The sequence below is a fragment of the Hippoglossus stenolepis genome, chromosome 14 (genome assembly GCF_022539355.2).
Source record: "Hippoglossus stenolepis isolate QCI-W04-F060 chromosome 14, HSTE1.2, whole genome shotgun sequence".
Lineage (NCBI taxonomy): Eukaryota > Metazoa > Chordata > Actinopteri > Pleuronectiformes > Pleuronectidae > Hippoglossus > Hippoglossus stenolepis.
In genome coordinates this window covers 8,976,704-9,004,586 of record NC_061496.1, presented here as the reverse complement: position 1 = coordinate 9,004,586, position 27,883 = coordinate 8,976,704, and the positions used below count along the sequence as shown (strand labels likewise).

At 37.9% G+C, this 27,883-nt stretch overlaps 3 protein-coding genes across 3 annotated transcripts; all 3 read left to right on the top strand.

Moving 5' to 3' along the window:
- The first annotated feature begins 1,046 nt into the window (after positions 1-1,046).
- LOC118121097 (GTP cyclohydrolase 1 2-like) lies at positions 1,047-2,850 on the top strand. The gene is made up of 6 exons (XM_035176757.1): positions 1,047-1,408; positions 1,658-1,767; positions 1,913-1,968; positions 2,063-2,094; positions 2,186-2,270; positions 2,426-2,850. The coding sequence occupies exons 1-6, from the start codon at positions 1,141-1,143 to the stop codon at positions 2,553-2,555; spliced, it is 681 nt and encodes a 226-aa protein (XP_035032648.1). The 5' UTR covers positions 1,047-1,140; the 3' UTR covers positions 2,556-2,850.
- Positions 2,851-6,837: 3,987 nt separating this feature from the next.
- Positions 6,838-9,045, top strand: LOC118121106 (GTP cyclohydrolase 1 2-like). The gene is made up of 6 exons (XM_035176766.2): positions 6,838-7,219; positions 7,577-7,686; positions 8,033-8,088; positions 8,175-8,206; positions 8,412-8,496; positions 8,693-9,045. Exons 1-6 carry the CDS (start codon positions 6,952-6,954, stop codon positions 8,820-8,822), a joined length of 681 nt encoding a protein of 226 aa, XP_035032657.1. The 5' UTR covers positions 6,838-6,951; the 3' UTR covers positions 8,823-9,045.
- A 1,878-nt stretch (positions 9,046-10,923) lies between these two features.
- Positions 10,924-27,778, top strand: LOC118120902 (phosphatidylinositol 3-kinase regulatory subunit gamma). Its single transcript, XM_047342902.1, has 12 exons — positions 10,924-11,067; positions 13,587-14,295; positions 16,508-16,648; positions 17,137-17,242; positions 17,429-17,527; positions 19,017-19,197; positions 19,541-19,666; positions 19,812-20,068; positions 20,323-20,355; positions 20,532-20,603; positions 21,416-21,577; positions 21,829-27,778. The coding sequence occupies exons 2-12, from the start codon at positions 14,022-14,024 to the stop codon at positions 22,016-22,018; spliced, it is 1,641 nt and encodes a 546-aa protein (XP_047198858.1). The 5' UTR covers positions 10,924-11,067; positions 13,587-14,021; the 3' UTR covers positions 22,019-27,778.
- Positions 27,779-27,883: the final 105 nt, after the last annotated feature.

Here is a 27,883-nt window from a genome sequence, read left to right as displayed (position 1 = left end):
CAGAAGAAATTGATTTCAAATTATTTTTCATCAAACACCACAAAGCAGCAGTTGACTGATCCTGTGATTTCACTTCAAATACCTCAAATAATAAGACTCTGATTGGAGTTCAATGAGGATTTCACACATTAATTCAAATATACAATATAGGCCAGGCCCCATTTTGTTCATGTTGACATTTGAAAAAGTTTTGTAAATCTGTTATGATAAGTTGAATATATAAATTGTGATGAATAATAGACTCCGCAGAACTTCATGAGGGTCTGTATTTGCTATTAGTAAAGTCTATATCCTGATGAGTTTGCCCTTTTTGCAGTCAAAATAATGTTAGTGGACTTATTTCATTTATACTATTAAATTTGGGAATGGCATTGGTAATGGAGAAATGCCTAATCAGTCACATGCCATTAAATTGAAATTACAAGACTGTTATTTAACTGATTAAAGGTACTAGAGGTTAGAGGTACTATTTGGGAAATCACCAAGGTCATGTAGGGGCACTTGACAAAAGTCACATATTACCAAACTGTAAATGTCCTACTATTCATGTACACATGTTTTACTAATATCATGCAGCCCTAATGCAAACTTCACCCAGGAAAACCGTGGCCAAACCAGAGATCAAACCAGGAACCTTCTTTCTACGAGGCTAACCGATGCGCCACTGTGTCACCCTTCGGTCCCTCTGAACAGATTTTTTACTACTACTCACAAAAATTACTGATTACTTCAGGATATGGCAATCACTTACATCAGTGATCTTTCGGGTACTTTGAAAAACAACAACTTGTGTTGTGGCTTTATAAATATTGTAATGACAATTGTCCAACATAATGTGGAAATGCTCAAAACAATCCGAGTAAGCTTCTTCAACTCAGAGCATGCAAATACGAGGTATTTAAAATAAAATCACAGGATCGGTCAAATGCTGCTTCACGGATTTCGATGCAACAGACTTTGAAATCGATTACTCCTGCATGGCCTTGACGCTCCTGTGATGCTGTTGCCTCTGGGCACCACATCAGACTTTAAAAAACCAAGGCGACATCCTCTCCGACACAACTCAGCCGACAGCGAACCACCGGGCCTGTTTCATTGTATCCTGCAGTTTCTTGCTTTAAAGTAGAACTACAAGTCAGAATGGAGTATCACCATGCTTCAGAGATGAAAGGAGTCGTGTCAGATTATCTGAATATGCGCATCGAATCCACACATAACGACTTGTGCAAAGAGAAAGAATCCAAGGAAGCTGAAGAGTCAAAGAAGCGGTCCCTGATTGAGAAATCTTACAGCACCATACTGAGTGAGCTTGGAGAAGACGTGGGCCGAGAGGGACTCCTACGGACACCGCTGCGTGCAGCCAAGGCCATGCAGTTCCTCACCAAAGGCTACAAAGAAACCACCCAGGGTGAGGATAGATTTCTGTTGATTTTACTGATGAAATGCAAAAGTCCTTTCAATATGGCAAAAACAATTATCCCATAATGACTGTTGAAATAGAAATATGTTGAAGTTGCGTTGTCCTGGTGTCATAAAAATCCTTCTCTACGCTAAATGCTGGCTTTTGAATAATGGACACAGTGTCAGTCATTCTCTGTCTTCTGATTTGCTCCAGTATTATTGCAAAATGTCCAAGTAACATTTCATCTCCACACAGATATCTTGAATGATGCGATCTTTGATGAGAACCATGAAGAGATGGTGATTGTCAAGGACATCGAGCTGTTCTCTCTCTGTGAACATCACCTGGTGCCCTTCTTCGGCAAGGTAACTTAACAACAAAGCCAGTAAACATTTCTAAAAAAACACTTACTTTACATTTACAAATGTTATAATGATACGAGCAGATTCTAATATTCTGCATCAGATTTAGTGAGCCTGTACCCTGACAGAGTGCATTGTAATGTTTCAGGCTCACATAGCATACCTCCCAAACAAGAAGGTGGTTGGTCTCAGCAAACTTGCAAGGTAGGTGACGACAAGAGATAAACACACAATAGACAGGCAAGCACACACACACACAAACCCATGTATATAATTCTCTATTTTTACTTTCTTCCAGAATTGTTGAGATCTACAGCAGGAGGCTTCAAGGTAAAACAGTTGACTAAGATTCAATTTCTTCATTTATCATCTTTGTCCTTTTTGTTCTTGCTTATCATTTATTGTGAAAATGTCTCCACAGTCCAGGAGCGTCTGACCAAGCAGATCGCTTCAGCCATCTCTGAGGCTCTGGAGCCTGCAGGAGTAGCAGTGGTGATTGAGGCTGTGTGAGTATTCAGCTCGTTTCTATAATGGTCCTGACTTGTCATTTGTACATGTGGAGGATCGATGGAGAACATTGAGAGGCCCGTGTAGACATTTTTAAGCTTAATCAACTGTTATATTTGTGGAGGTCATTAATAATCTCTTTTGTGCATCACAGTCACATGTGCATGGTGATGAGAGGTGTGCAGAAGATGAACGCCAGCACTGTTACGAGTGTCATGCTGGGAAGATTCCATGACGATTTCAAGACCAGGAAGGAGTTTCTCGCCCTCACAATGAGGAAGTAACACGTTTTTACCTCAACACACGGTTAAACAGAGGGAATTGTACAGTGTTTTTACACATATATGTGTTTTTGTGTCGGTCTGTAAACTGCTAGTGTTATTGGCTAGTTTACTTAAAATGATATTGTATTTTTTCAGCTTTGTAAGTGATTACAAATATCAGATGCAAGAAATGCAAATATCCCACACAAATACAGTATGAGTATTCTTATCTTTATTTATCTAAACATTTGTCATTTTTTGTAACAGTCCTACATTTACAGCCAATAACTATAAATGTGAAAATGCAATAAAAGAAATGTTTAACCCACTACCTGGATGCAACTTGTGTGTTTCTCTCTTTAAGACCAAGATAAACATAATTTAATAGTTTACATGCACTTTATATGACACCACCATTTAGACACGTGGCCAATGAAATGCATAGGGATTTGCCTCTGTACCTTTATTACATCATTAAGAATCTAGAAGCCAGTATTAACAATAGTTTGGGTTGAAATAAACTTTTAACAGAGTCATATCTGAAGATTGCAGGCTGCAATCCTGTCTCTGAGAAATTATGATTTTATGAAACAACTGACTGTTCACTGAGTTTTCACTATTACTCTAAGATTAGACATGCTGAAGGAAGATAAATACAATTTACTGGTCAGTATCAGTATCAATTTAGAGCAACTATCCATGTAAATTGACAATATACCCTCATTATGTTACTGGAATATGTTTTGACACTTACTACAAAATAGGTTGTAGTTAAGTTGTTTAGAAATGCTATTTCTAACAGTCAGGGTTTGAATCTGGGTTTGAGGGTTGAACATTTATAATAGTTAATAAATATGTAACATATCTAAAATCAAGTTCTACCCTTCTCATTATAGGAAATGATTTATTCATTGTTGGAAAATAACTCCATCCAATCTCATACTGCATCTCAATATACTCTTGTTGAGCATTAAGGACAGGGGATGTCCTATTGTCCACAAATTGTGATTTGTGAATATGGGCTATACAAATAAAATTTGATTGATTGATAATATTTAAACATTCTTATCTATTAAACACTTCTCAAGTTTAACTTAACTTGTTTTATTTTAAATGCCCCATATTGTGGTTCATAATTCTATCTGGGAGTCTAATGTATAATGTAAAAAAAATTGAATAAAGTTCAAAATACGCATTATTTGTCTTATAACATACATTGCTGCAGCAGCTCTTTAAGGATCCATCTGAAATGCTCCATTTTGGCTCTTATCCCGCCTCCCAAAAAGCCCAGGCCTGAGAATGTGTCAGATATGTCATGTACTTACCCAGTGGCATCCGGATCAGCTGTTGTGTAGCCACTATATCAATGGAATTGGTTCTGCTTTCCACATTAGCTGGAAGGCTGGCATATTACATGTTACTTGGTGATGAAGAAGCATTACCGTAAAAAGCCAGGAATGCAAAAGGTCGTTTCAGGCACTTGAGGATCAATGTTTTCTTTGAGAGACGACTCTCTTTGCTGCAGACGTTGACCTTTGTAACTTATCAAACCTTTGACATTAAAAAAAGCAACATGATTCACTACAGAGAAGAGGAAAGGAAGTCAACCATTTAAATACCTGTTTAAATTCTGTATTCAGTTTGTGAATCCAAATATTTAATTATTTTAAAACTGAATTCTCAAGTTGATTTTTATCTCCATTATTAATCCATACATTAAAATATGTATATTCAAATGTGTACTTATTTACTTTTCTGATATTTTTGAAAATCCCTCTTTAACATGAACAATTTTATGATTGATGAATATTTCATTTGTAAATTATTTTCATAATTTCTCTTTTAATTGTGCATTAAAATATCAAATTATGAAATACTTTGATCTATGTATTTATTGATATGCAAACACATTTATTAATGCTGACAAATGTATCAATAATTAGTTGTATCACAATTTACATGACATTTTTGGACCTCCAGACTCCCTATTGTGCAGATATTTTTTGTCACTTTTGTAACGACTTAAATTGTAAAACACTCCCATTATTATTAAACCTGAGTTAAACCCAAAGGGTCACACGTTTTACTATACTGGCAGTTTTTGAGAGTTTAAATGATCCATATTATTAATGTATCAGTGGTATTAGCTGACATCTTTTCAAAAAAAATATTTAAAAAAATTGACTTCATAATAAAACGTAGTGGTATTAAGTTATATAAACCATAAAACCAAATAACCTCTCGGTGCATTAACCGTTAATATATGTGGTCAAGGCTCTGACGGATGTGCTGGGTTCACGATGAAGTATTGTAAGATGTGGGTAGATAACAGGATTCTTCCAAAGCACAAGACCGTCAGTAGCACAAAGGGCCAGCCTCGTGTTGAGATGCTCAAGACACAGAGCGTGCACTCACTTTAAGAGTCAAAGTCAATGTTCGGGATGTACATCAACTGACTTCTACCTCGAAATTTCCTCACACTGCCTGAGTTGGAAATTAAATGTTCCAAGCTAATGCAAATTGCACCGTCACATTAAAAGCTGCAACCCGAATTTAATAGTGTAGGTTCAGTATTAAAGTTGGTCTGAGTTGCTGAGGCTGTCGTTCTGTATAGTTATCACCACAGAGCTTAACAATCGTGTTGTATAGTAACTGATTCCGTTTTAGAATCTTTTGAGAACAAAGTGTGACAAATTAAACACATTAAAAGATATTTGTCTCTTTAATATGTTGCTCCTAATGAGTGAATAATCAGTGCAAAATCGATAATGTTTTCAGTCACAACGCACAGAAAAAACACACAATATAGAACTGAGCAGACTGAGCATTTGCTCCGAAAGATATCATGTGGACAGTGGAATCTGTGAATCACTGTACATGACAGGCAGAAAGTCCATTTGCTGGTCTGCGTCAGAGATTTTCAATTGTTGCACATTGAACGTTTCTCTGTAGAACGTGTTATTGTGCACAGTTCTAACTGCTGACTCTTTTCTGTAATCTGTTGAGCACATACCTCTCAAGTAAAAATACAACTGCCAGGACAACTATAAATTTCTTCTGCATTGACATTAAATTGGGAACAAGTCTGACAGAAAATCTATCCATCTTCTATCGCTGCTTGTTGAAGCAGTTTGTAGATTGACCACAGACTGTATATAAAGATGGGTAGAGCGTTTCCACTTCCTCCCAATATCCAGAAATAAAATATTCCAGATACAAACGCTGCCATCTTGCACTGATGACGTCATTTGGAGCCCATTTCTGTGCAGGACATTGAGCCGTCACAGCTGTCAATCATGACGTCTTACCTCCTTTTTATAGCATCAAATAACTAAATTAAAAACACTTGAACCCACTTCAGGGAGATAGGAACTACCGAAAAAGTACAGAGACCACCTGTGAGAAAATGTATTTGACGTGTACTTTTTCATTTTACCTTGGTCCATGTGCCATCCATTAAAATGGAGGACGCGGACGTATATGAACTATATTGCACCAGGGAGCAATCAATTTGCTTTGGCTTAACATAAAATCGCACAGGCAAGTTCAATCTTAAGCTCACGACCTTCTCAACATGAGGTCACAGCCATTCACAACTGTGCAAAAGGGTGAATGATTGATTACAAGATGAAATTGTTGATGAGTAACATTCATTGGCTTCCAAGAATGTTGCTTTAAAGAACAATACCGTGACAAAGAAGACAATTAGATGTATTTTTTAGAGGTCAATAGTTTTACAGGTCAGTGGGAAATGAAAAGTACCTAAAACTATCTCCTTCAATCCATATAAACACAAAGAATATTTTAAAAGACTCAAAAGGGCTTGTCCACAGGATGCACAAAGACAGAGGTATTGGAAAAAGAGAGTATGCAAAACATTGAGAAAAAAACACGTGGGAAAACTGAACAGTCCAACCATGTGAGACAGTCAAGGGTTGTATTTCAGATTTCTCCCTTAATCTCAATAAAATTAATTTCAATGCCCAATCGAGGCTGCAGCGCCATGGTAAGTCCTGCATGTGAGTGGTGATTGTTCTACACACTCGAGACAAGCCTCTGTGACCTCACAACTGAGCATGGGACTTCTAGGCATTTAAAGTCATACAGAATCACAGGATCAGTAAAATGATGCTCCATGGCATTTCGTGCAAGTGACTGGAAATTGATTTGGGTGCTAATAAGGCACCTTGTCCATGTGGAAAGTTGAAGCCTATACTCACAAGTTCTAATGGAGACATTTTTTTCTCCTGCATGGGTGTCTTGAGGCTTCTTTGATGCTGTTGCCTCTGGGCACCACATCAGACTTTAAAAACCACGGCGACATCCTCTCCGACACCACTCAGCCGACAGCGAACCACTGGGCTTGTTTCATTTTATCCCGCAGTGTCTTGAGTTTGCAGTAGAGCTACATTTGAGAATGGAGTATCACCAATCTTCAGAGATGAACGGAGTCGTGTCAGATTATCTGAATATGCGCATCGAATCCACACATAACGACTTGTGCAAAGAGAAAGAATCCAAGGAAGCTGAAGAGTCAAAGAAGCGGTCCCTGATCGAGAAATCTTACAGCACCATACTGAGTGAGCTTGGAGAAGACGTGGGCCGAGAGGGACTCCTACGGACACCGCTGCGTGCAGCCAAGGCCATGCAGTTCCTCACCAAAGGCTACAAAGAAACCACCCAGGGTGAGGATACAACTGTTATTTATGTGACTGATGACAAAACTTTAAATAGTGCTAAAGTTTGGCAAAATGATTTGAAACATTTCATGGTTTCATAAAACATTTGAATAAGATCAAAAGTACATTTTGATACAATCATGTAACTATAGTTTATTTTTTGCTTTCAACCCCACCGTATGTCAAAGGCTTATTGTCCTGGTTTCATTTCCTCCTGTGAAACGTTAATAGGTTCATAGACTACTATAGTTTGTTAAATGCCAGGTCTTAACAAATAGACAAATCTGTGACTCTGTCATATTGATTTCATCCTCTGATCCACTACTGTTTATTATATGAAGCTGATTTTCAATCTTCACACAGATATCTTGAACGACGCAATCTTTGATGAAAACCACGAGGAGATGGTGATTGTCAAGGACATCGAGCTGTTCTCTCTCTGTGAACATCACCTGGTGCCCTTCTTCGGCAAGGTAATTTAGGTTTCTGTGAAATCTTGCACAAATCTGAATGCTTGATTTTCATTTTGTATATTTTTAAATAGATTAATAAAGAAATTTGATTAAAAACATAATTTTTTTATAATACAAGGAAACATTTTTTGTGATTTTAGTTAAATATACTCAAACTGATCTTTGGGATTAATACATTGCAATTTCTTATGTGCTCACATCCACACCAACACTAACATATCTGTAATAAGAGTGAATTGGGGGATAAAAGCAGAACGGATTTGTAATATGGATGGATTCTGCCTAATAATGCATAATATGGATTGTTAATGATATTTAAAGTATGATGTTGTGTTTAATGTTTCAGGCTCACATAGCATACCTCCCTAACAAGAAAGTGGTTGGTCTTAGCAAACTTGCAAGGTAGGTGACGACAATACACACACACACACACACACACGCAAGCACGCAAGCACACACTAATTTTCTTTGTTTTTATTTGCTTTCAGAATTGTTGAAATCTACAGCAGGAGGCTTCAAGGTAACAATTGATTTTCTAGGATCTTCATATTTGTGGGTATTTGTAGGTCAATTGCTTAAAATCAAAATATTACCTTTTATCATTTTTCTTGCTATTGACTAATAATTGAATCAAGCAACTGTTGCAGCTGTACTCCTCTTTGCATTTTATTAATATCAATTTTTTATGTATCCACATTAATTTGAATATGTATCTTTCTCCACAGTCCAGGAGCGTCTGACCAAGCAGATCGCTTCAGCCATCTCGGAGGCGTTGGAGCCTGCGGGAGTAGCAGTGGTGATTGAGGCTGTGTGAGTATTTAACCCTTTTATCATCCATGTTGTACTTAATTATTGACAACATCTTTTTTGCCTTCATGCTAGACCTAAAAAAAAAAAGTGATACACAAAGATACAAGTTTTGAGATCATCTAGATTTACGACCTAACTCAAAGGTCGGATATTGAATGGATTTTGTAGAATTAATAATCTCTTGTGTGCTTCACAGTCACATGTGCATGGTGATGAGAGGTGTGCAGAAGATGAACGCCAGCACTGTGACAAGTGTCATGCTGGGAAAATTCCATGACGATTTCAAGACCAGGAAGGAGTTTCTTGCCCTTACAATGAGGAAGTGAAGGGCACAACCGTTCAACAGAGGAAATGATTTCACCTGTTCATGTGTGAACCTCAGACAGATTTACATTCAGTGAATTACTGTCTTCATGGTGTTGGGGTGAACTTTCTCAACCTGATGTTTTTTTTATGTATTTATCCTGTTTAAATAGAAACAAATATACACTGGAATGTGAAATCTATTACTGTAATGACAGCATTGAGCTTCAAGTATGTCCAATACAAATGTACAGTGAAAATAAACATTGTATTTGTATTTACATCTGTGCATCTGTGTGGTTTAAAATGACAACGCCTACACCCATACAATGACAGAAACCATTATCTGATGAATCACACAACACAAGAAATGATCATACGTCATTTCGTTTTCTAATGTATGAATTATTTGCTATTTTTAAGTTCATTATCCCTGCCTAAAACGAAGTAATTTATTCTATATTTATATATTTTATAATATATACCTAGTACGATAAACAACATGATAGACACACATTTACATCATGACCTCATTGTTAAGAAACTCTAAGTTTAAGTGTTTATGGATCTTTATACACCAGAGGTAAGAAGTGTTATTCACGTAAATGTCCAACTTCTTAAAATCTTCTTGTCATTAAAAGCGAGTCAGCACTGTGTTGGATGCATTTACTCAACAGCTGGTGCAGACCGGCGGTGCAGTAAGACAGTGTGACCAAATCATCTGCGTATAGAAAGAGTCATTATGAGATCAACAATGACATAATCTGTTGTAAATGTAGAAAAAAAACGGTCTAACAGGGAAAAGATGACTTATAGAAGAAGCATGATGATTTGAATTGCACATGATCTATGGGAACTGAATATTGAAAACATATAAGAATATTGTGAGCTTAGTAACGTTAAATATGAAATGAATTCATTCATTATTCAGTCGGTCTCTTCTTTCCGCTGCATCACAGTTTATGCAAATATTGTTCCAACAAGATCTGATTTCAGGTTTGTCGACTGCAGAAGATACATTTGAATTGAAGCTGAATTAGATTTATAATGTGCAGATTCCATATTAAGATAAAATAGCAAACATGCATCAGTCACAATTTGTTTTTTGTCATTTTAAATACATAGACCTAATTCATGACAGCAGATTCTCTCAGTATAAGACTGATATGAATAGGCTGTTTTTTATTTATTAAATATCCCCAAAATGACAAAAATATTTCACAAACAAAATTCCAATAAAATCACAACATGTATGAATTTGGACAAATAATGAACATGTCTTGCTGTGTTACTGCACTGGGATATCATGAGGGGTGGTGGTGGTGGTGGTGTGTGTGTGTGTGTGGGGGGTCCGTATCTGCTGTTTGGTCTACATTTTTTTAACCAGTTACTTCCACACCACTTCTTTCATTATGCTGATCTGTGAAGTGGAACGCAGCGCTGGCGGAGTTGAGAGGTCAGGGGCTCCCGCTGCCTGGATACATACAGTCTAATATTAGAACATTTCCTTGATTTGTTAGTAGCATCTCTGCTGACTCCTGAGCACATGGCAACAGACCGGCCAATAGGATTTCAGGAAATCACTAAGCCCCTCGCTCTGTATAGCAACAGTGGCATCCTTCCATTATTTATTTATATAGGAGTTTTTTTTTCCCACAGACTCATTTTCAGGCTCGTGTCCCCCCAGTGTGCATCCACACTGTGCTCTCAAACTGTGAAAAAGACCAATAGTGTTAAGAGTAGTGCTTTAACTTTTACTTTTGCTTTTCTTTTTGCCTGCATAAGCTCTACATCTTACAGAGGCTATTTATAGATTTTTTCAGGTTAGTGTATGTTTTTTTATAGGATTTTATAAAGTACCTGAAAGGTCAGTGGAATTGTTTTCATTTGCAAGATCAGGTAAAAGTAAAAAAGAGACAAAGTGGAGAATATCTTGGAAAAGGCTTGATTTTTCATGAAGACATGAGATGTACCGCTGAAGACGAGAGAGAAAATACCCAGAGGAATGGCATCGTGGGAAAAGGTGCCACTCAGACGAGATGGACAACAACCAAGTGGAGAGGATCTTTAAAAGATGGAGGACATGGGAGGAGAGGCGGCACGGGATAGGAGGAGTGTGGGGGACGACATAGGATGGCGTGAGGACCGAGGCCGGTGGTTGGTTTGATCTGAGCCACGTGTGCGTCCAGCCACATCTCTTCGCCGCTTCACGCATGTCGATGGAACGTTGGCTTATCCTGCCGCTCGGTCCCTTCTGTCTTAACCCAGGTAGGTGCGTATTGTCCTGTACTGAGTTTTGTGATGTTTCATTTCTTTAAAGCCGTCTGGATGTTATCTCCAGCAGAAGTTACTGCGTTGAAAGTTCCGTGCAGCCGCTTCGTCATTTCAAGCTTAGGCATAGGACGATGGAAGGCTTGAAGGTGGTGGGGAAATATGGCGTAGGTCAGCTGTCTCGCTTTTGGGATGCAACGCTGATCAAAAAGACACCATGACTAAATATTCAACAAAAACAAAAACACGCTCGGAGGACAGTCATCGTCGGCACAATTAATACCTTCTGCATCATCTGTTAGATGGTGGGTTGCCATTTTCAATTTGGCTGACACCAAAAATGTGTGACATTTCAGTTGAGCGCTGCCGTGAAGTGCAACGTACGAAAAGAGATTTTTAGGTCTCCAACCAACTCCAACCATTGCTAATGGATCCTCCAATCCAATAATACAGTAAACGTCATTGACTTTGTTTTGATTAGGTCATCATTAACTAACCTAGTTTAAAACAGAACAATCTTCTGACTTGCAAAAAATTTAAAACATATATATTAATACCCCAAAAATGTATTAATGTCGTCGAAACTGTGCGTCGTCCCAAGTGCATGCGTAGCGCAATTATTTTTCCGCTAAACCACAAGTATTAAAAAATAAAAATCTGGCTTATGTAATAAAGATCGCAAGACTTTGTTTGAGAAAATGACATCGTTTGAGAACATGACATAATTTCAACAAGAACTGGACACAATGTACCGTGAACATCGAGCCATGACCACTTCATGGCTGCGTACCATTGGAAGTACTTTAATGCCGACGCCATTTCCAGCGCTTTGACTTTTGATCTATAACGTTGCGTCGCTCAATGAATTTAGATGCAACCTTATGCTGCTTTACTAAAATGAACCGAAATATTATTCTGTGCAGAACAACCTCCATTCAGATTAAATTTATTGTAATTGTCAATCAATTTGTACAACATTTTAACATTTTAAGTCAATACTTAAAAATATATTCTAAAATATATTAATAACGCAGAATCAAAGGTCAGATTTTTTTTGCGCTTTACAGTAACAGAAATTAAGACTTCTCTATTTTCTGTTAAAACCATCAATGACAACAGGATTAGGCGGAATCATGTTAACAAAAAACCAAACTGATCTATGATAAATAATAATCAAAGACATAATCTAAGTCAGTTTCCACTCACAGAGCAACTCACATCGCTTCAATGGGACGTCACATTGCAAAGAGTATAGAAGGATAATAAACCGCTGACTAATCCCAGATGCTAGGGAGAGGAAGAGGATTTAACTGCAGTCCTCCTGAATTATTAACCATGTAATAGGTTACGTGATATAACATGGTCAGTAATTTTGTAAAAACCAGCTGACCCTGAAATCCCAAAAAGCAAAATCCTAGGAAATCCCAGAATTCCCAAAGCTAATATCTTATACGCTCCATTTTTATCTTTCACTTTCATTCAAAGTGTAAAAATCAATATGTTTTGGATAAGGACGATCACAGTTCAGAGAGCTTCAGTAACATGATTTTCATTGTCACCAATAATGTGCTTAAATGTGTTTGCAGTTATCCTGGTAAAACACATTATGTCTGTTAAAAATAGCAGATGTTTTATTACCAGATTAACCTCTTTTGTGTTTTATATGTGCTAAGACCAGAATGCACCTTTTTCTGAAGATGACTTCTGGTTTCAAAAGATTTAACAGGAACGGGGAGTTTCTCACCAGCTGTATCGAAAAAGAAGCTTAGTTCTTCACAATGATAATGACAATATTCTATTTATCTCACTCAGAAAAGTGTACCATTGAGCATTTTAAAGGAATTCCAGTATGTTGACTCATCATCCTTCATGATCTGTTTATCATATCATAACTCAGTATCACAGGTTTTGTTGTGTTCAGGATATTTGAGACTATAAAGTATTGTTTAGGGAAAACAAGCATGTTGGTGACACTTGAGAGGAAATACTGAAAATTGCCCTGGATAATTTTATACATTACATTTTATAGTGTTACTGATAAACTGATAAGTCAAGGAAATAATAAATAGATTGATTGCTGAATTCATTAGTTATCGGTTGCAGTAAAAGCAAAGCAAGCAAATTGTAATTCTATATTTACAAAATGAGTTTTTGTTTTCCACATGATTTTTTTTGTAATCAATTGCATAACAGTGCAGCAGCGTAGTTGTGTAACTCATTACCTTAAAAACTCAGCATTCATTTCAGTCTGTTTTGCAGGAAGCCCTACAGCTGCTTAGATTGACAGTGTTAAGGGTTTTTATTTATCGTTATTTCACTGGGCAGGAAGTTAAGCATGGAATGGTTCAAAACAAGGGGTTCGCTGCCCCTAAATAACTATGACGACACTGTACATCAGTAGTGTTGGGGGATAGGGCTGATAGGGGTGATAATACAGACCTTGTAACCTGCAGGGCATGGATTCAATAATCTTCACATTCTACTATGTTGATAAGTTTGTGGCTTTTCTGTTTCAGGTCCTCTGACATTGAGGTGATGTCCTTGACGAGGAATGAGTCCTGCTTCAGTCCATCGCTCTCTCGTGGGTTTACAGCTCAATAACTAGCACCATCAGCTCCAGGGTGTGAACCCGTTAAAGCCACTGACTCTGAAGCAAAGAGGTGCTTGAATACAGAAAACTCCCCCAGAATATTAAGGAAAATATCAAATCTAGTGGCAATGTCATCACTCTGTTGCGTGATGTGGTTAAACCAGGAGTTTAGGCTGAGGAACGTGCTTTACCACCACAACACAGGGCAGCCATGAATTCTGCACCGTCACCTTCCTTATCCTCCGCCATGAATGTAACTGTTAGCTGATAGTATGTGATCAACAGCACTGCAGCATTTTGCCTCCTGCTGCTTCACCACCCCAATAAAGCCCAGCTGGACTATTCAGTCTGTTTTGTACAAATGGCAGAAGAGGATTTCCAGCTCAGACCAGTCAACAGCAACGACTGCACAGAGGAGGACAAGCTCCAATCAGCTGATTTCCCAATACCATCGCTAGCATCCCTCCACCTCAGGGACAAGACTGTGGTCATCAAGGAGAGCAACGTCCATATGGGAGATAATCCTCAGCGCCCATCTGTATTTCCTGTGATGATGTCATCACCCCTTAACCAATCCCAGCAGCCAACAGACATGTCCATGGCTGCTAGGCCTGAGCATTCACCAGCAGATCAAGGTAACATTAAATGTGCTTTATCAAAAAACAATAACTGTGAAAGAGTTTTGGATCTCTTATATTTTACCTATATATTTGTGCAAGAAAGCAGATTTTCAAATTTCTTGTCTGTATGCACAAAATAAATTGATATTTTTTTCTATGTTAATTTGCTGTGATGATACTCCTTTGCTTTTTTGTACACTGAGGAGATTTGAGTATAAGATCAAAAGATGAATATATTTTATTTACATCTATGTTTGACAAATTAGGACATAGAACCTTTTGTATCAGAACACCCCATTTTTGGTGAGCAAGAGTAAAGGGACAGATAGACATTAATTCCATTCCATAATGTGTTTAATAACCTTTGCTTGCAATTTGTGCATCAAGCCTGCTACTCACTAACATTTCAAAACTGTTGCATTCTTCCTTCAGAATCAGTCAGTCAGTCTAAACCTTTCTTGTTCATTGCCGTGTTAGCTGTGTGTTTTGGTTGCTATTACTAAGTTTGGATCTCTTTTTCTCTGTACGTAGGCAGACAAAATGTTTCTGTAGACATTCTGTTGCTACCATCAGAATCCGAACACGGGATTATATCATCAATAAATATTAGTGAGCCTGTTCCTGAGCAGCCATGACACCAACTCCACCGTGCGTCACAGAGGAGCTTGTGTGTTTTGGACCATGAGCAGATCCTGTCTTGCTCGACTCTTTGCTCTTTCCATTACCGTGGAATAGGTTTCATCAGTCCATGAAACTTGCAGATAATCTTTTTGCTTCTTTGCAAATCTGACCTTCTGATTCTTATTGCTGACAAGTTGTTTGCATCTTTTTGCATGGCCTCTATATTTCTGCTCTCAAAGTCTCAAAGGGTTAAATGAAAACCCTTCACCCCTGCTCCATTGAGACGGGTGGTAATGACTGTTGCTTTGGGGTTTTTCTTCACACCTCTCACAATGTTTCGGTCATCACTCGCTGTTGTTGTCCTCGGCTGACCTGTGTGAGGTCTGTTGCTCAGTTTAAACAGTAGTTTCTTTTTCTTTCAGAGCATTCGTAAATTGTTGAATTTGCTATGCCCAGTGTCTGATTGATTTTCCCTCTTTGCTTGCTTCAAAAAGCTCACTTTTCTCCCTTTCTAGCTGGTCCTCATGTTGGTTTATCCTAAATTTAATCTTTCAACAGTCAAGAGAATGGGCAACATCTAAGCAACAAGAAATACATTTTACAATAGTTTTACTCATTTGAATGGAATTTGAAAAATATCAATCTCTTTGCCTTTTACCCAAATCTCTTGGTCTTTACAACAAAACAAAGGAATTGAAAATAGCAAAACCATTGCAGTAAGAAATATCTAATCAATACAAAGAACTTACAACCCAGTTAGTATTCTAGTAGTATGAATCACTTACTTTTTTCATTTACTTTGCAATCAAATCAGCAGTATTTCCTGTAGGGTTTGGCTGATGGTGTAGAGCTGTTCTCAGGTTTCTATACCAGCTGAGATTTGACAGTTTCAAGGGCCTATGTTAATGAGTGTCAACCCTTTCTAATCTTATGACAGCATTCATATGATTCCTCCAACATAAAACTGCGCACCCAGCAGCAATTTAATGCATCTCCAGGCATGCCATAACAAATGCTGAAGGGATGAATTACATTCATCGCCAACAACATGCCTCTTGATACACATGTGCACCAGCGCTTGTGTGCAAAGACACATACCGGGAAACACAAACAATTCACACAGAAATGCAATGCTTTCAGAAAATGCTTGACTGACAGGTTATCGCCTTTCCAAACTTCCCTAAAGCCACATTGACTCACATATGGACAATAAACACAAACAGAAATGGTGCCGTATCAGCTCCGGTCCTTCAGGCCCACATGGCATCTCTCTGCAGACAGCTGTTGTTTGTTAAGCAAGGCGAGGCAAGGCGAGGTCGGGCACTAAGCAGCAATGACTCTGGCTGACTGTGCCCGAGTGTTGAGGAGTGCCAGTTCTGGTATTTTAGGCAGTCAGACAGTGTCACCTGTCAGCAGACTAGTCTGGACAGAGTCTCCCAACATGGTGCAAGGCTGAGCAACACAACGGTATCTCCCTCTTGAGGCCTTGTCAGTGGGCCAGCAGTGTGTGCTGAACAGCCAGCCACAAAGTGCAGATAGCCACATGCAGACTGGCCTGAACTGACATCAGGGGTAACACTGGGACGTCGTATGCTTGATGTTTCAGAGTTTTCGGAGCCAGAGTTGGGTCAAAATGACAGCGAGGCTCAGTCCCGTGCCCTGACAGCCTCTCTGCAGGATCTTTCTTCGCTCGTTGATCATGAGGATGTGTATCCTGCCCTGAAAAACAACTTAGCCAAGGAAGGAGGTATGCTCCGACATCACTAACCCTGCTTAGCTTAGAACTGCAGTATATCTTTTGTAACATATTTAATCAAGAAAACATTTATAATGTATGCTCTGTGTTGACCATTAGCACCTACTACTGTCCCTTATTTTAGCATCCTTCATATTTCTAACCTATTTACTGCTTCTCCTATTTTGTAACTTTGTCTTTTTTAAATCAAAACTTTAGCCTTGTAGGTTATATGCCTGGGGGACTATTAACCAATACACAGACAGTGCTTTGAATCCTTCCAGTTGAAGTCTGCTGATCAACACAAACATTGTTATATCATGTGTGAAAAGGGGACAAAGGGAGATGTAGGTTAAGATAGACAATCCTGCTCAGTTGAAAACTGGACACATGGTTACCTTATATTGATTATAAATATGACTCGTCTGCAGCCATAAAATCACTCCTTTTTAATTCATCTGTTTCTGTGACTTATGTTTTTTTATGACCTCTGTGCTCAGAACTTCAACCCAAGAACAACATAACCAAAGCGATGGCAGCGTGCAACTGCAGTGTCGATGACAACCAGCTGTCCCATGCAGACTGGTACTGGGGCAACATCTCAAGGTATTGCATGTTTTCATAAGGTGTGCTGATGATTTGATGTTTTCCCTGTAAAACCCTTTTAGCTGATTTTCCGTCACAAATTTTTCAAATATTACTTTTTGAAGCTTTTGTACCTTTATAAGTTCCGTTCTTCAACCTCAAACTTGAAGTGTTTTTAACTTTCCAAGTCGTTTGTGTATTGTCTAGAGAGGAAGTAAATGAGATGATGAGAAACACGCCCGAGGGCACATTCCTGGTACGAGATGCTTCCAGTCGGGTGAAGGGGGAATATACTCTCACACTAAGGTAAATACTTAGTCTTATTGCTGATGAAAATCACAAATCCTCCATCAGGATTTTGTGATAAGCGCACACGCACAATATACACTGTTGTCATGTGTCCATCACATCAAAAGGTTAGCCAATGGGTACATTTTATTAAGTACAACTAGTTAAGGGTGGCATGAAGCAGTCAGTTGATGGCATACCTCTGCCAAAACCCAACAGTCCCCTTAAATTCAATCAAGTCAAACCAAATTGAACAAACAAAATACATCGGTGAAAATGTCGAAAATGTCCTATCTTGCAAGGAAATAAGAAAATTTAAACAATTCCCGGATCTGCCCCAAAATGTAATGAGTTGTTCTTGACTCATGTTCTGTCTATCCACCAAGTTTATTAGCATTCTGTACAGTAGTGTTTGTTATTTACTGGTTTCAAAGTCTCACTTTAGTTTACTGGTTTCAGAATTTAAATTTAGTTTTACTGGCTTTAAAGTGTAACTTAATACATTTCCTGATTTCTGTCTAATTTTAGCTGAATGAAGACAGACATGTCCTGAGGTTTCAGATATAAAGCTTTGTTGATTAGAATTTGGCGCAGACTCCAGCAGTAAGCAACATTACACCGTCTGCACAGTCAAATTTTTCCAGTCATCCGTCTTTCGTCTGTCTGAAGGAAAGGACACACTCCAACTCCAACTTTATTCAATTCTGTCTATACAGCGTCTCTCTCACCAAACACGCAGCTCTTGCTTCTATGACCCAAAGCTATTATTAGTTCTTAAATGTACATTCTTCCCATTTGCAAGCACAAGTACGAACGTTGTTTTGGTAGTTGAAACTCTTACTAACAGTTCTGTGGATGAACTGATCCAGTGTAGAGTGTAACTGAGGACTAAAGCTGCTGACTGGCTACTTTCACTTCGCAGCTCATGTAGACGAGGTGTTGATGTGGACTGAGACATGATACAGTTTTGGTCGGATGATAGCATCATGGTGTAGCTCTGTGCAGAACTTTGGTTAGGTGTTTAAACAGTATACCTGTCAAACCATGTAATAAAGATATTTTATTTACATAAATGTAATTTCACCCTGTAGATATGATGCTGACTTTTTCTGCCCACATTAGACTAAATATATCCCACACCCACAACAGCCCTGCTGGACCTATTGAATCATACCCGTTGGTTGTTGCTAGACACTAGTTAAGGTTGTAGATCACTTGGAATTTCACTAGCCACAATGTTTAATGAGAACATTTGACAAAAATAAGAGTATGTACCATTATATTTTCTGTACATTCCTGATTGAATGAGTCTTCATAAATCACAGTAAAAACTGTAGAAATGTTGATTTGACCAATCGTACAAGATATGACAAGAGGAGAGGAAAGAATTAGGTTTTCTTCTTGATTCAACTTGAGCTACTTTAATAGGCAAGTATGCATGTTTTTGTTCGACATGGTTTCTTTATTTTTTGCGAGGATTTTTGCAGCATATTTTTCTCTTCAACAGAAAAGACGGTTCCAACAGACTGATAAAGATTTTCCATCATGGGGGCAAATATGGCTTCTCTGAACCACTGGCCTTTTCCTCTGTGGTGCACCTGATCCAGTATTACCAGAACAAATCACTAGCACAGTACAATTCCAAACTGGACATACGGCTACTCTACCCCATATCCAGATACCAACAGGTGGGTAGTGAGCTCTCTTATCTTACAAATTAATATTTTTCAATGTGGGGACTTTACTAATCAGTCAAGTAAAAGGAAAAATGGCCACAATGCCCCTTTCTGCTTCAAAGTGATCCCAGTTTTGCTTGTTCCATTAGCAGATGGCTTTGACTTTATTAGACTAGTAACAAGAATAAAGAACAAGAAAGCTAATTTCAGGTTCAGTTCACGGATGCTTTTAACCATCTAAGATTTACGCAAATGTGAAAATAACAAAGTCGGAGTCCCAAACCTTGTGTCATGTTAGTTTCGATAAGACCAGATCTTTAAACTGGATTTTGTCTTAAATGTCTTGTCTGTACAGCAGCAGGATGTGATGGAAGTTGACATTGATGCAGTTGGGGAACAGCTGAGGATATTTCAGGATCGATACAAAGAAAAAAGCAAAGAGTATGACCATCTGTTTGAGGAGTTCAACAAAACCTCCCAGGTAAAACAACAGCCTAATCAATGAGGCATATTTTAACTGTAAATATGTAAATGTGTGATGTTATTGGATAAGAGCAACATGCCTTTGATTGCAAAGGCTCTGCACACATACAGAATATTACAGATTTGTTTCTTTATCATCCGAGGACCTGCAGAGCAAGCGGACAGCCATCGAGGCTTTCAGTGAAATCATTCGGATCTTCGAGGAGGAGTGTGAAACTCAAGAACGCTACAGCAAGGAATACATCAACATGTTCCTCACTTTACACAGCAGCACAGAAACGGACAAGTATGCCTCTAAATATCATCATGCTCTTCACTCACTTTCAATATATTCCAAATTACTTACTTTTACTGAATTTGAAGCAGATATTAAATTAACTAGAAAAAGTCTCATCATTGTATGCCTCTGCCTAATAAATGTAATGAAGACTTGAAGTATATGTTGACATAATTGGTGTACAAAAACACAAGTTATTCCCAAAAAAGTGTTTAGTGAGGTCCCAGTGACCTTTGACCACCAAAATTTACCTGATAATCTCTTAGTCCAGGTGGACGTTTGTACCAAATTTGACAAAGTTTTCCTCAAGGCATTGGTACAATATCACATTCAAAAGAGTGGGATGGACACAGGTCATGTCACATAACTCGAGCCACACCTTGGTGGAAAATCAGAGATCAATATCTCCTGTAAGTGTAAAAATCTATGACCTTACGTTCTAGATGACTGATTAGTGGCGAGAAGCGCTCTTGCACTTTTAAGCTAACAAGTGGACATGAGATTAGTTTAGTTAAACGGTTACATACCGATGAACCAGCTAACTTCCAAACATCGCTGTCTGCTAACTGTTGGGTCTGTGTTTCAGATGGCTCACCCAGCACGGCACCAGGCAGAGCCAGATCAACGACTGGTTGGGTATCAGGACTGAAGAAGAAGAGTGAGTATCATCATTCATGCAATTTATCTCACTGCAATGTCACGGCAACAGAACGTACAGGAATCTCTTGCTAGTTTATCGTTTGTATTTTATCTCTCGCTAAAGCCTGAAGCAAAGCTCTACTGTGTCTTTTGGCTTCAAGCACTAGCACATATGAAAACAGGAAGTATGGCAGCCAAAAGTTCTATTATCTTAACATTACATGACAGAGTCCAGAGTCAGAAAAACATCACTGCAGATCCATCAAAGCGTGGACACAACCTGTTCCACCCTGTCCCCTCTGGGAGGCGCTACTGAGCACTGTCTGCCAGACACAAAAACAGTTTCTTCCAAAACGAACATTGCTTGCTGTACATAATTGTCAATATAAATCCTGCATGCTGTAAATAACATTATATATGTAGATATGTATAGCATACAATGTGCATATCTGTCCATCCGACAGAAGCATATTTATTTTTCAGATTTTGTTGTTCTCGTCCCATAGCTGTATATCTATTTGTGTAAGTACAATGAGGCCAAGGCTAAACCGGAGTCAAATTCCGTGTGTGTTCACATACTAGGCCAATAAATTCTATTCTGAATTTGATCAATGGAAACATTGGCTACATCATTTCTTCATGACCTACATTTGGCAGCAGTGCGTATATACATCTCACTGTGCCAGATTATATAACCGTTTTTAGAATGTTCAGTTAACATAAATGTAAAAGTCGCAAAGAACGTAGGTTCAGCTGTTATCTGAGGGGGAACTGTATTCTTTAAAATACTATTTTCCAACTAATCTAACCCTCCTTCCTTCCCATCTTTAGCCTGTACACCCTGGCAGACGATGCACATCAGGAGGAAAGGAGCTGGTATGTCGGTGGTATGAGACGAAAGGAGGCAGAGGAGCTGCTGAAGGGGAGGAGGGATGGGACCTTCCTCATCAGAGACAGCCAGACACAGAGAGGCTCCTTTGCATGCTCGGTTGTGTAAGTACCTTTACATTTACATATTGTAGGTATTTATAACCCCACACACACAATATTCACAGCCACTAGAGGTCACTGCAGCACCAGCATCTCAGGCCAGAACAAATGTCAGCAACACTTCCAGCCACCTTGTTTTACAGCTCTTAATCCCCAACTGACCACTTGATTCAACATATTAATGTAATAAAGCCGGACATAACAAGGCTGAGATTTATTTATATAATGAAATATACTTAAATATCTTCATACAGTGCGGACGGAGAGGTGAAGCACTGTGTGATCTACAGGACGTCTACAGGCTTTGGCTTCGCTGAGCCCTACAACCTGTACTCATCTCTGAGAGAGCTGGTCCTCCACTACCGACACACGTCCCTGATCCAACACAACCAGCAGCTGAATGTAACCCTGGCCTGGCCCGCTCTCAGCCAGCAGCCCAGCTGAGACACACCAGCACGCCACTCGGATGGCGGTTTCCCAAAGCTTCACTGTTCTAGATGCACCAGGATTGACATTGTAGCCACCAGGCTCTAAGACTTCTTTACCGGTTAGTGTTGTCCCCAAATCAGAATTTTCACAGTGTCAGTGCTCAGATTTGGATACTTAATAATTCTGTATGATATTACAAAACTCATCACTGAACAACACGCACTGTATTCCTCAAGTTAAAAATCCCATTTGCAAACACAACTGGGATTAAATACTAAGCGTTTACAGAATATAACCGTTAATTTAATCTTTTCCCGCAGTATCCAGTAGTACTGAAATGTTGTAGTACAGAGTCAGCAAGTTTCCCAAACCTGTATATTTTTATCAATGTAGAGATTGATGAAGAGATCCAAATTTTAAAATAATTATTACAAAACTGATTCCAAACTAATAAGCACAATCTGAGATATGATTTGGTTTGCTCGTTTTTAATATCTACAGTATATTACTTTTGTGAAGAGATATTAATGAAAGTTATCTATTAATACAAAGACAAAATATCTCAGCACAACAAGATATTCCTGAAAGGCAAGCACAAGAAGTCGGAAATATTTATTAACATTATGTTTGATGCAGACGTCTTTAGATTTGGCTCCTCTTGCCTTAAACTGCACCTCAAACGTTTCTATGTTGTCTAACAATGCACAAGTAGTAATGTGTAGTAATAGCCCATGTGCACTGTAAGTAATTCAGAAACGGAGGCGACATACAGAACTCTCACATCTAAAACAAGACAACCAGTCTAACCACAGGCACAGAGGCCACAACTGCAGACTTGTGAGAATCCACTGTAACATTAATTCCACTTATTGATTGCTGGTTGATAGCTTTAACTTTAGAAATATAAAAGTTATATTCTTGCTGGCTGTGACACATTTTTTCCCATTTTGACATTGTGGTTTCCACAGAAGCTTAGGCAATCAATGGCAATCAAACCCACGCCATTTCTTAATTGTGTACATGTTCCAGGACATACTAAAGAAAAAAATAGATAGGAATTCATTCATATATTTTGGGTTTTAAGAAAAATGTGACAATCAATTGCATACTTTGTGTTGTTTTAAGCTCACTCATTAACACTCAAAAGTATTTTGATATATGGGGGGTGCTTAGTGTGAAGCAGCAGACGTGAAGCACAGGCAAACAAGTGAGCTGTGTATAGGTTTTTTACAGAGTCAGTGGTTTGACAGCTTTGATAACTGGTCTGGAGCCTGATGTGAAGTGATAATATACTGTACAAGACTTATACATTTCCAGTTCTGTAGGGAATTATCGAAAAGTGCCTTTCAGTGCTTCTATTTCAGCCATCATCACTGTCGACAAGTTTGAGCCAAACACTGAGTCTACGATACAAAGTTATAATACTGCAGTGTCATTAAGTAGTGTCATATTAGAGGAGGTATATATTTATATAAAATTATATAGGTCAAATAGATTTTATTCCCCTGTGGGCCGCCACACTGAATTTACATCACTTTGTATAAACAAGATACTGTGAGACGAGTTAATGAGTGGAAATAACAAATACATTAAAACATTTGGAAATATCTCAGGAAAAGGTCTAATGCTTAAAAGACATTTAACAGTAGAATTAAATCAAAAGATAAATGTAGATACAGATTCAGCAAATAATTGTCATACAGAAAACTGTGTGGCACTTGACTCGGCTATAGACTAATAAACAAGATGTTCAAATTTACTCATGGAACATTTTTTATATAAATCATACAAAATACAAAAGCTAATTTCTGGTAGATTTGATCTTGAATAATTGTCCGAATTTAACCTTCACCTTATGTGCACAGGTGCAAACTGGAAGACTCGGAGAATAAAATGTATACCAGAATAATGCAGCCATGTTAGCTACTAGTGAACAAGGTATGCTTCCAGCTATGGTGGACCAAATAGCGTATATTACTATAAAATGTGAGAAAAGTATGATATTGAAATTCACTCGTTTGATAAATGTTGGTACATAGAAGCAGAACATACCTTTTCTTTACTTCATTAGTGTGAGGTATGTTCAAATTGGTCATGTAGAAAAGTATGTCTAGTATAATAAATATCACTTTAAAGCTAAATCGTTTACCTTTTCAAGACTATCCAGATCCCTCCAGCCCGGGTTAGGAGACCGGGACTTGATTGTGCACTTTCTGAGTGGAGATGAAGTGGTGCTTGTGGGTTACAATTAATCATTAAAACTATTTTTATAGGGGGAAAATAGTATAGTCTATAATAGAGTAGTCGTTTAATTGAGCATTGTCACTTTCGTTGCCCATTATAGTCATGAAAATTGATTTTACATTCTGACATTGGTTTGATCAGAATATTTTCATTTATCTGTTTCATGTTTTTGTCCTGTCAAATGAGTCACTTTAGATGCACTTATATCTTTAGTGGTCCTCAGTCTAATATGTGCTTGATGCGTGTTGTGTACGTACACTTGAAGTTATCAATTATTTCTGACTGTTTATTGCCATGGAGTTGGAAAAATGTGTCCTATTCTTAACTTTGTGGCAGTAGAAAATGTGTAAATGTTTGATTCTGCACGCTATCATTGTGTACAAGATAGGTACCTAGATATTATATCTTTAACTAATTATAAATAGGGTTCTGCTTTGGTACTAGTTGGATACTGGTTCTGGTACCAAGATTATCACCAGCTATAAAAGACCTCTCTTTGATGGGTTGGCCATGTTCTAGGAAAGTTTTTCTTAGTCTCCATGATTGCTGTAAGGCGATCTTTGCTCTAGTTTCCTTTAAATGCATTTCCCTGAGATCAGAAGTCAGTCACAGAGTGTGAGCCGCACAGTGACGTCTTCTCTTTAAAGCAAATAGAAAAGCTTTCCCATTGGGTGTTGTCTGCTATGCTTGTGACCACAATCATTTGTGATATAGTTTTGCACAACAGTAAAATATCGAATTCTACATTGTACAGGAGTGTGCCACAACCACTAGATGGCAGTGGAAGCAGGACATTTAACCTAGATGTTGTTACTCTTTAAAGCTAGAGTCTAAGTTTGAAATGTTGGACTTCTGTTCACACTGTTTTGTAAGACCCTGTGTTCATGGACAAAAATAAATAGATATTTAGACTGTGTAGCAGTGGTGTAGTCTACTTAGCACACGGACAATTTTAGCAACATATGACTTAGACATTACCCGCTGACATCACACTGTTGGCCTTTCATATTTTAGCCAGATTATCCTCACAGGATGTTTACTAAACTGTTTCTTTAATCCCCTAGTTATTCTGCCACATCTGGCATGTGAAATCAAAGTGTAGGTGTTTTATTTTTCAACTTTTTGCACAATTAATAGGAGTGTTAAATAAAGTGCATCATTGGAAACATACCTATATTTAATATTGTGATTTTAAAACAAACATTACATTTCCCAGTTCATTTTGTAGCATGGATACAGAGAACACGTAGAGCTTATAGATGCACAAACAGATTACACCACTGCTTTGTGAAGTTTAGATTTTAAAGCATTGTATTTGCACATTAGTATCTCCTATGAAGTGGAGATAATACGACTGTCTTCATGTACATCCACCCTCCTACTGAAGCAGGTGGACATGTGGTGGTGCTAAATATGGACAGGTTGCTTATGAGATTGAAATGTTGTAGCACTGTTAAGGCACTGATACAAGTGTTCAAGTCATTTTTTTTCTCCGTGGCATCTGTTGTGAGATAAACTCTCCGTAGTTCTGTGAAGTCATGACATCTTTGTATATTTTGATTGTTAGTGCACAATCTGGTCTTTTTTCTCTTTTGTAATTGTCAGTTTTTGTAACTTAAATGTTTTATCACTGTGCAAACGACATTGAACAAACAAGACAAAAACTATTCGTTAACAAATTATTACTGTTTCATTGAAAAATAATTGGTGTCTCATATCATACAATGTGTGTCATAATGTACTTCAAGTTGTTTAAATACTGGAGGGTGTGTTTTGGCAAGAAATCCTTACTCTTTGGTTTGAAATTTTGTTTCAGAGTTAGTCTCTTATTTTTAAGAGATCATGTAAAGAAGTTCTTGTCTAAAGCAATTCTTCATAATCTAGTATTTTAAAGCAGGTTATCGAGATGTGCACCTCCAGTAAATATCTTAAATTTAAATGCCATTTAGATTTTAGTTAAATTAACGATTTAACTAAAACCAAGAAAATAGAAATTCTTCTGAGGGAGGCGAGACGTTAAATGTATGTTTTGTAAAGGATACCATAGATGTGTGGCATGGAAGATTAATCAGTTTAACTGTATGGTCGCTATCAGCCTTGGTTTGGCATTATGAGACAAGTAAGGCCCAGTGGGGTGACTTGGAGAAGGACGTTGTTAGATTGTTTGAAGGGCATGTAGGAGATGGGAGATGTAGGAATGACAGAGTGATGTTGTGTTAAATAAGAAGATTGTCGTGTTGCTGCTTTGAATTCCAAGAAAAGAAATGTATTTTTACATAGTTCCTCCTCTGTAGGAATGATTCTGCAGGACACAGTTAGCAACAATGCTAATACTCAGTGACAATGCAGAAAGTAGTATGTTATCCAGATAGAGAAGAAAAGGGTAAGGGGCAGGTTGTTTTGAATGACATCATCTTTCCAAAACCTTAATAAAGTGGTTTTACTTGGCTAACCTTAATCTTACTGTAACTGCCTGGCACAGATATTGTAAGATTAGCTAAAGAACATACTTGAACTGAATGTTCAGAACCATTTGTACTCCAAATAGGAGATATGATTGCGTTCAAAATTAGAAGGCAATCACTTTAAAGCGTTTTGCAGAAATGGTGTAGATCACCGCTCTATGTGGTGAACAGGTTGTTATACAGGTATGGTTATGTGGGTGCAGGTGGTATGTTTTCTCCATATGCTGGAGATTTGTGATGGAGGTTTTGTAAGTGTAAGAATGGTTACTTTGGGAATGGTTTAGAAATGGGTGGAGTTAACATGAACTCCCCTTTGCTGCAGACTTTGGCCTTTAGAACTTAGCCGACCTTTTACAAGAGAGCTACACGATACAGTTATGGTAAAGAATAACACGGGCACTTTAAGAAGAAGGAGGTTAGGTAGAAACAGATTTTTGCAATGAAACTATGCTCAGCTGCCATTTAATGGCTTGTCAACCCCCATTAACTTTCTTCCATTTCCATATCATAACACGGTGGGATCTAGCTGTAACGTTTGTCAAATAGAACAGCCATAATAACCTGTTAGTTCTCCATTTCACGTTGAGTTAGATGAAACATTAGTTATCATCTTTTATAATTGTTTGAAATCCAGGGACTTGATATGTTCAGAATGGTTTGTTTTTTAGCTGTGCATATATGATGAAATACCTCTAACTGTCTCATGCATCTAATTCAGCATAGTATCTGTAAAAATGTTTCTGTAACTTTTATTCTTTTAAATGTGACTGTATGGATTGGTCTTTCTGATTTCAAGCATCTAATTACCCTTAGTTAATAGCCTGTTGCTGTGAGAAAATAATGTGATTATAAATGTTTATTTACTGTAATGATTATGCAAGAAATTTCATTTTTTGTGTTTTATCAGGTATTAAAATAGCTTGTATTTCAATTAGGAGTCGCATCTGAAAAAAAATTGTTTTCAAAACATTTTGTTGGTGTAAAACTTGACTTTACCTACTTCAGGACAATATTGTTCGTGTATGCACTTTCAAATCCCCAAATAAAGTTGAAATGATGGTTTAAAGAGACGCGTATTATTTCTTACCTGTAGATTTATCACTTCATACCATTCATTTATAAAAAGGCAGAAACTAACTATTATTTTCATCATATATTTATCCATATATTT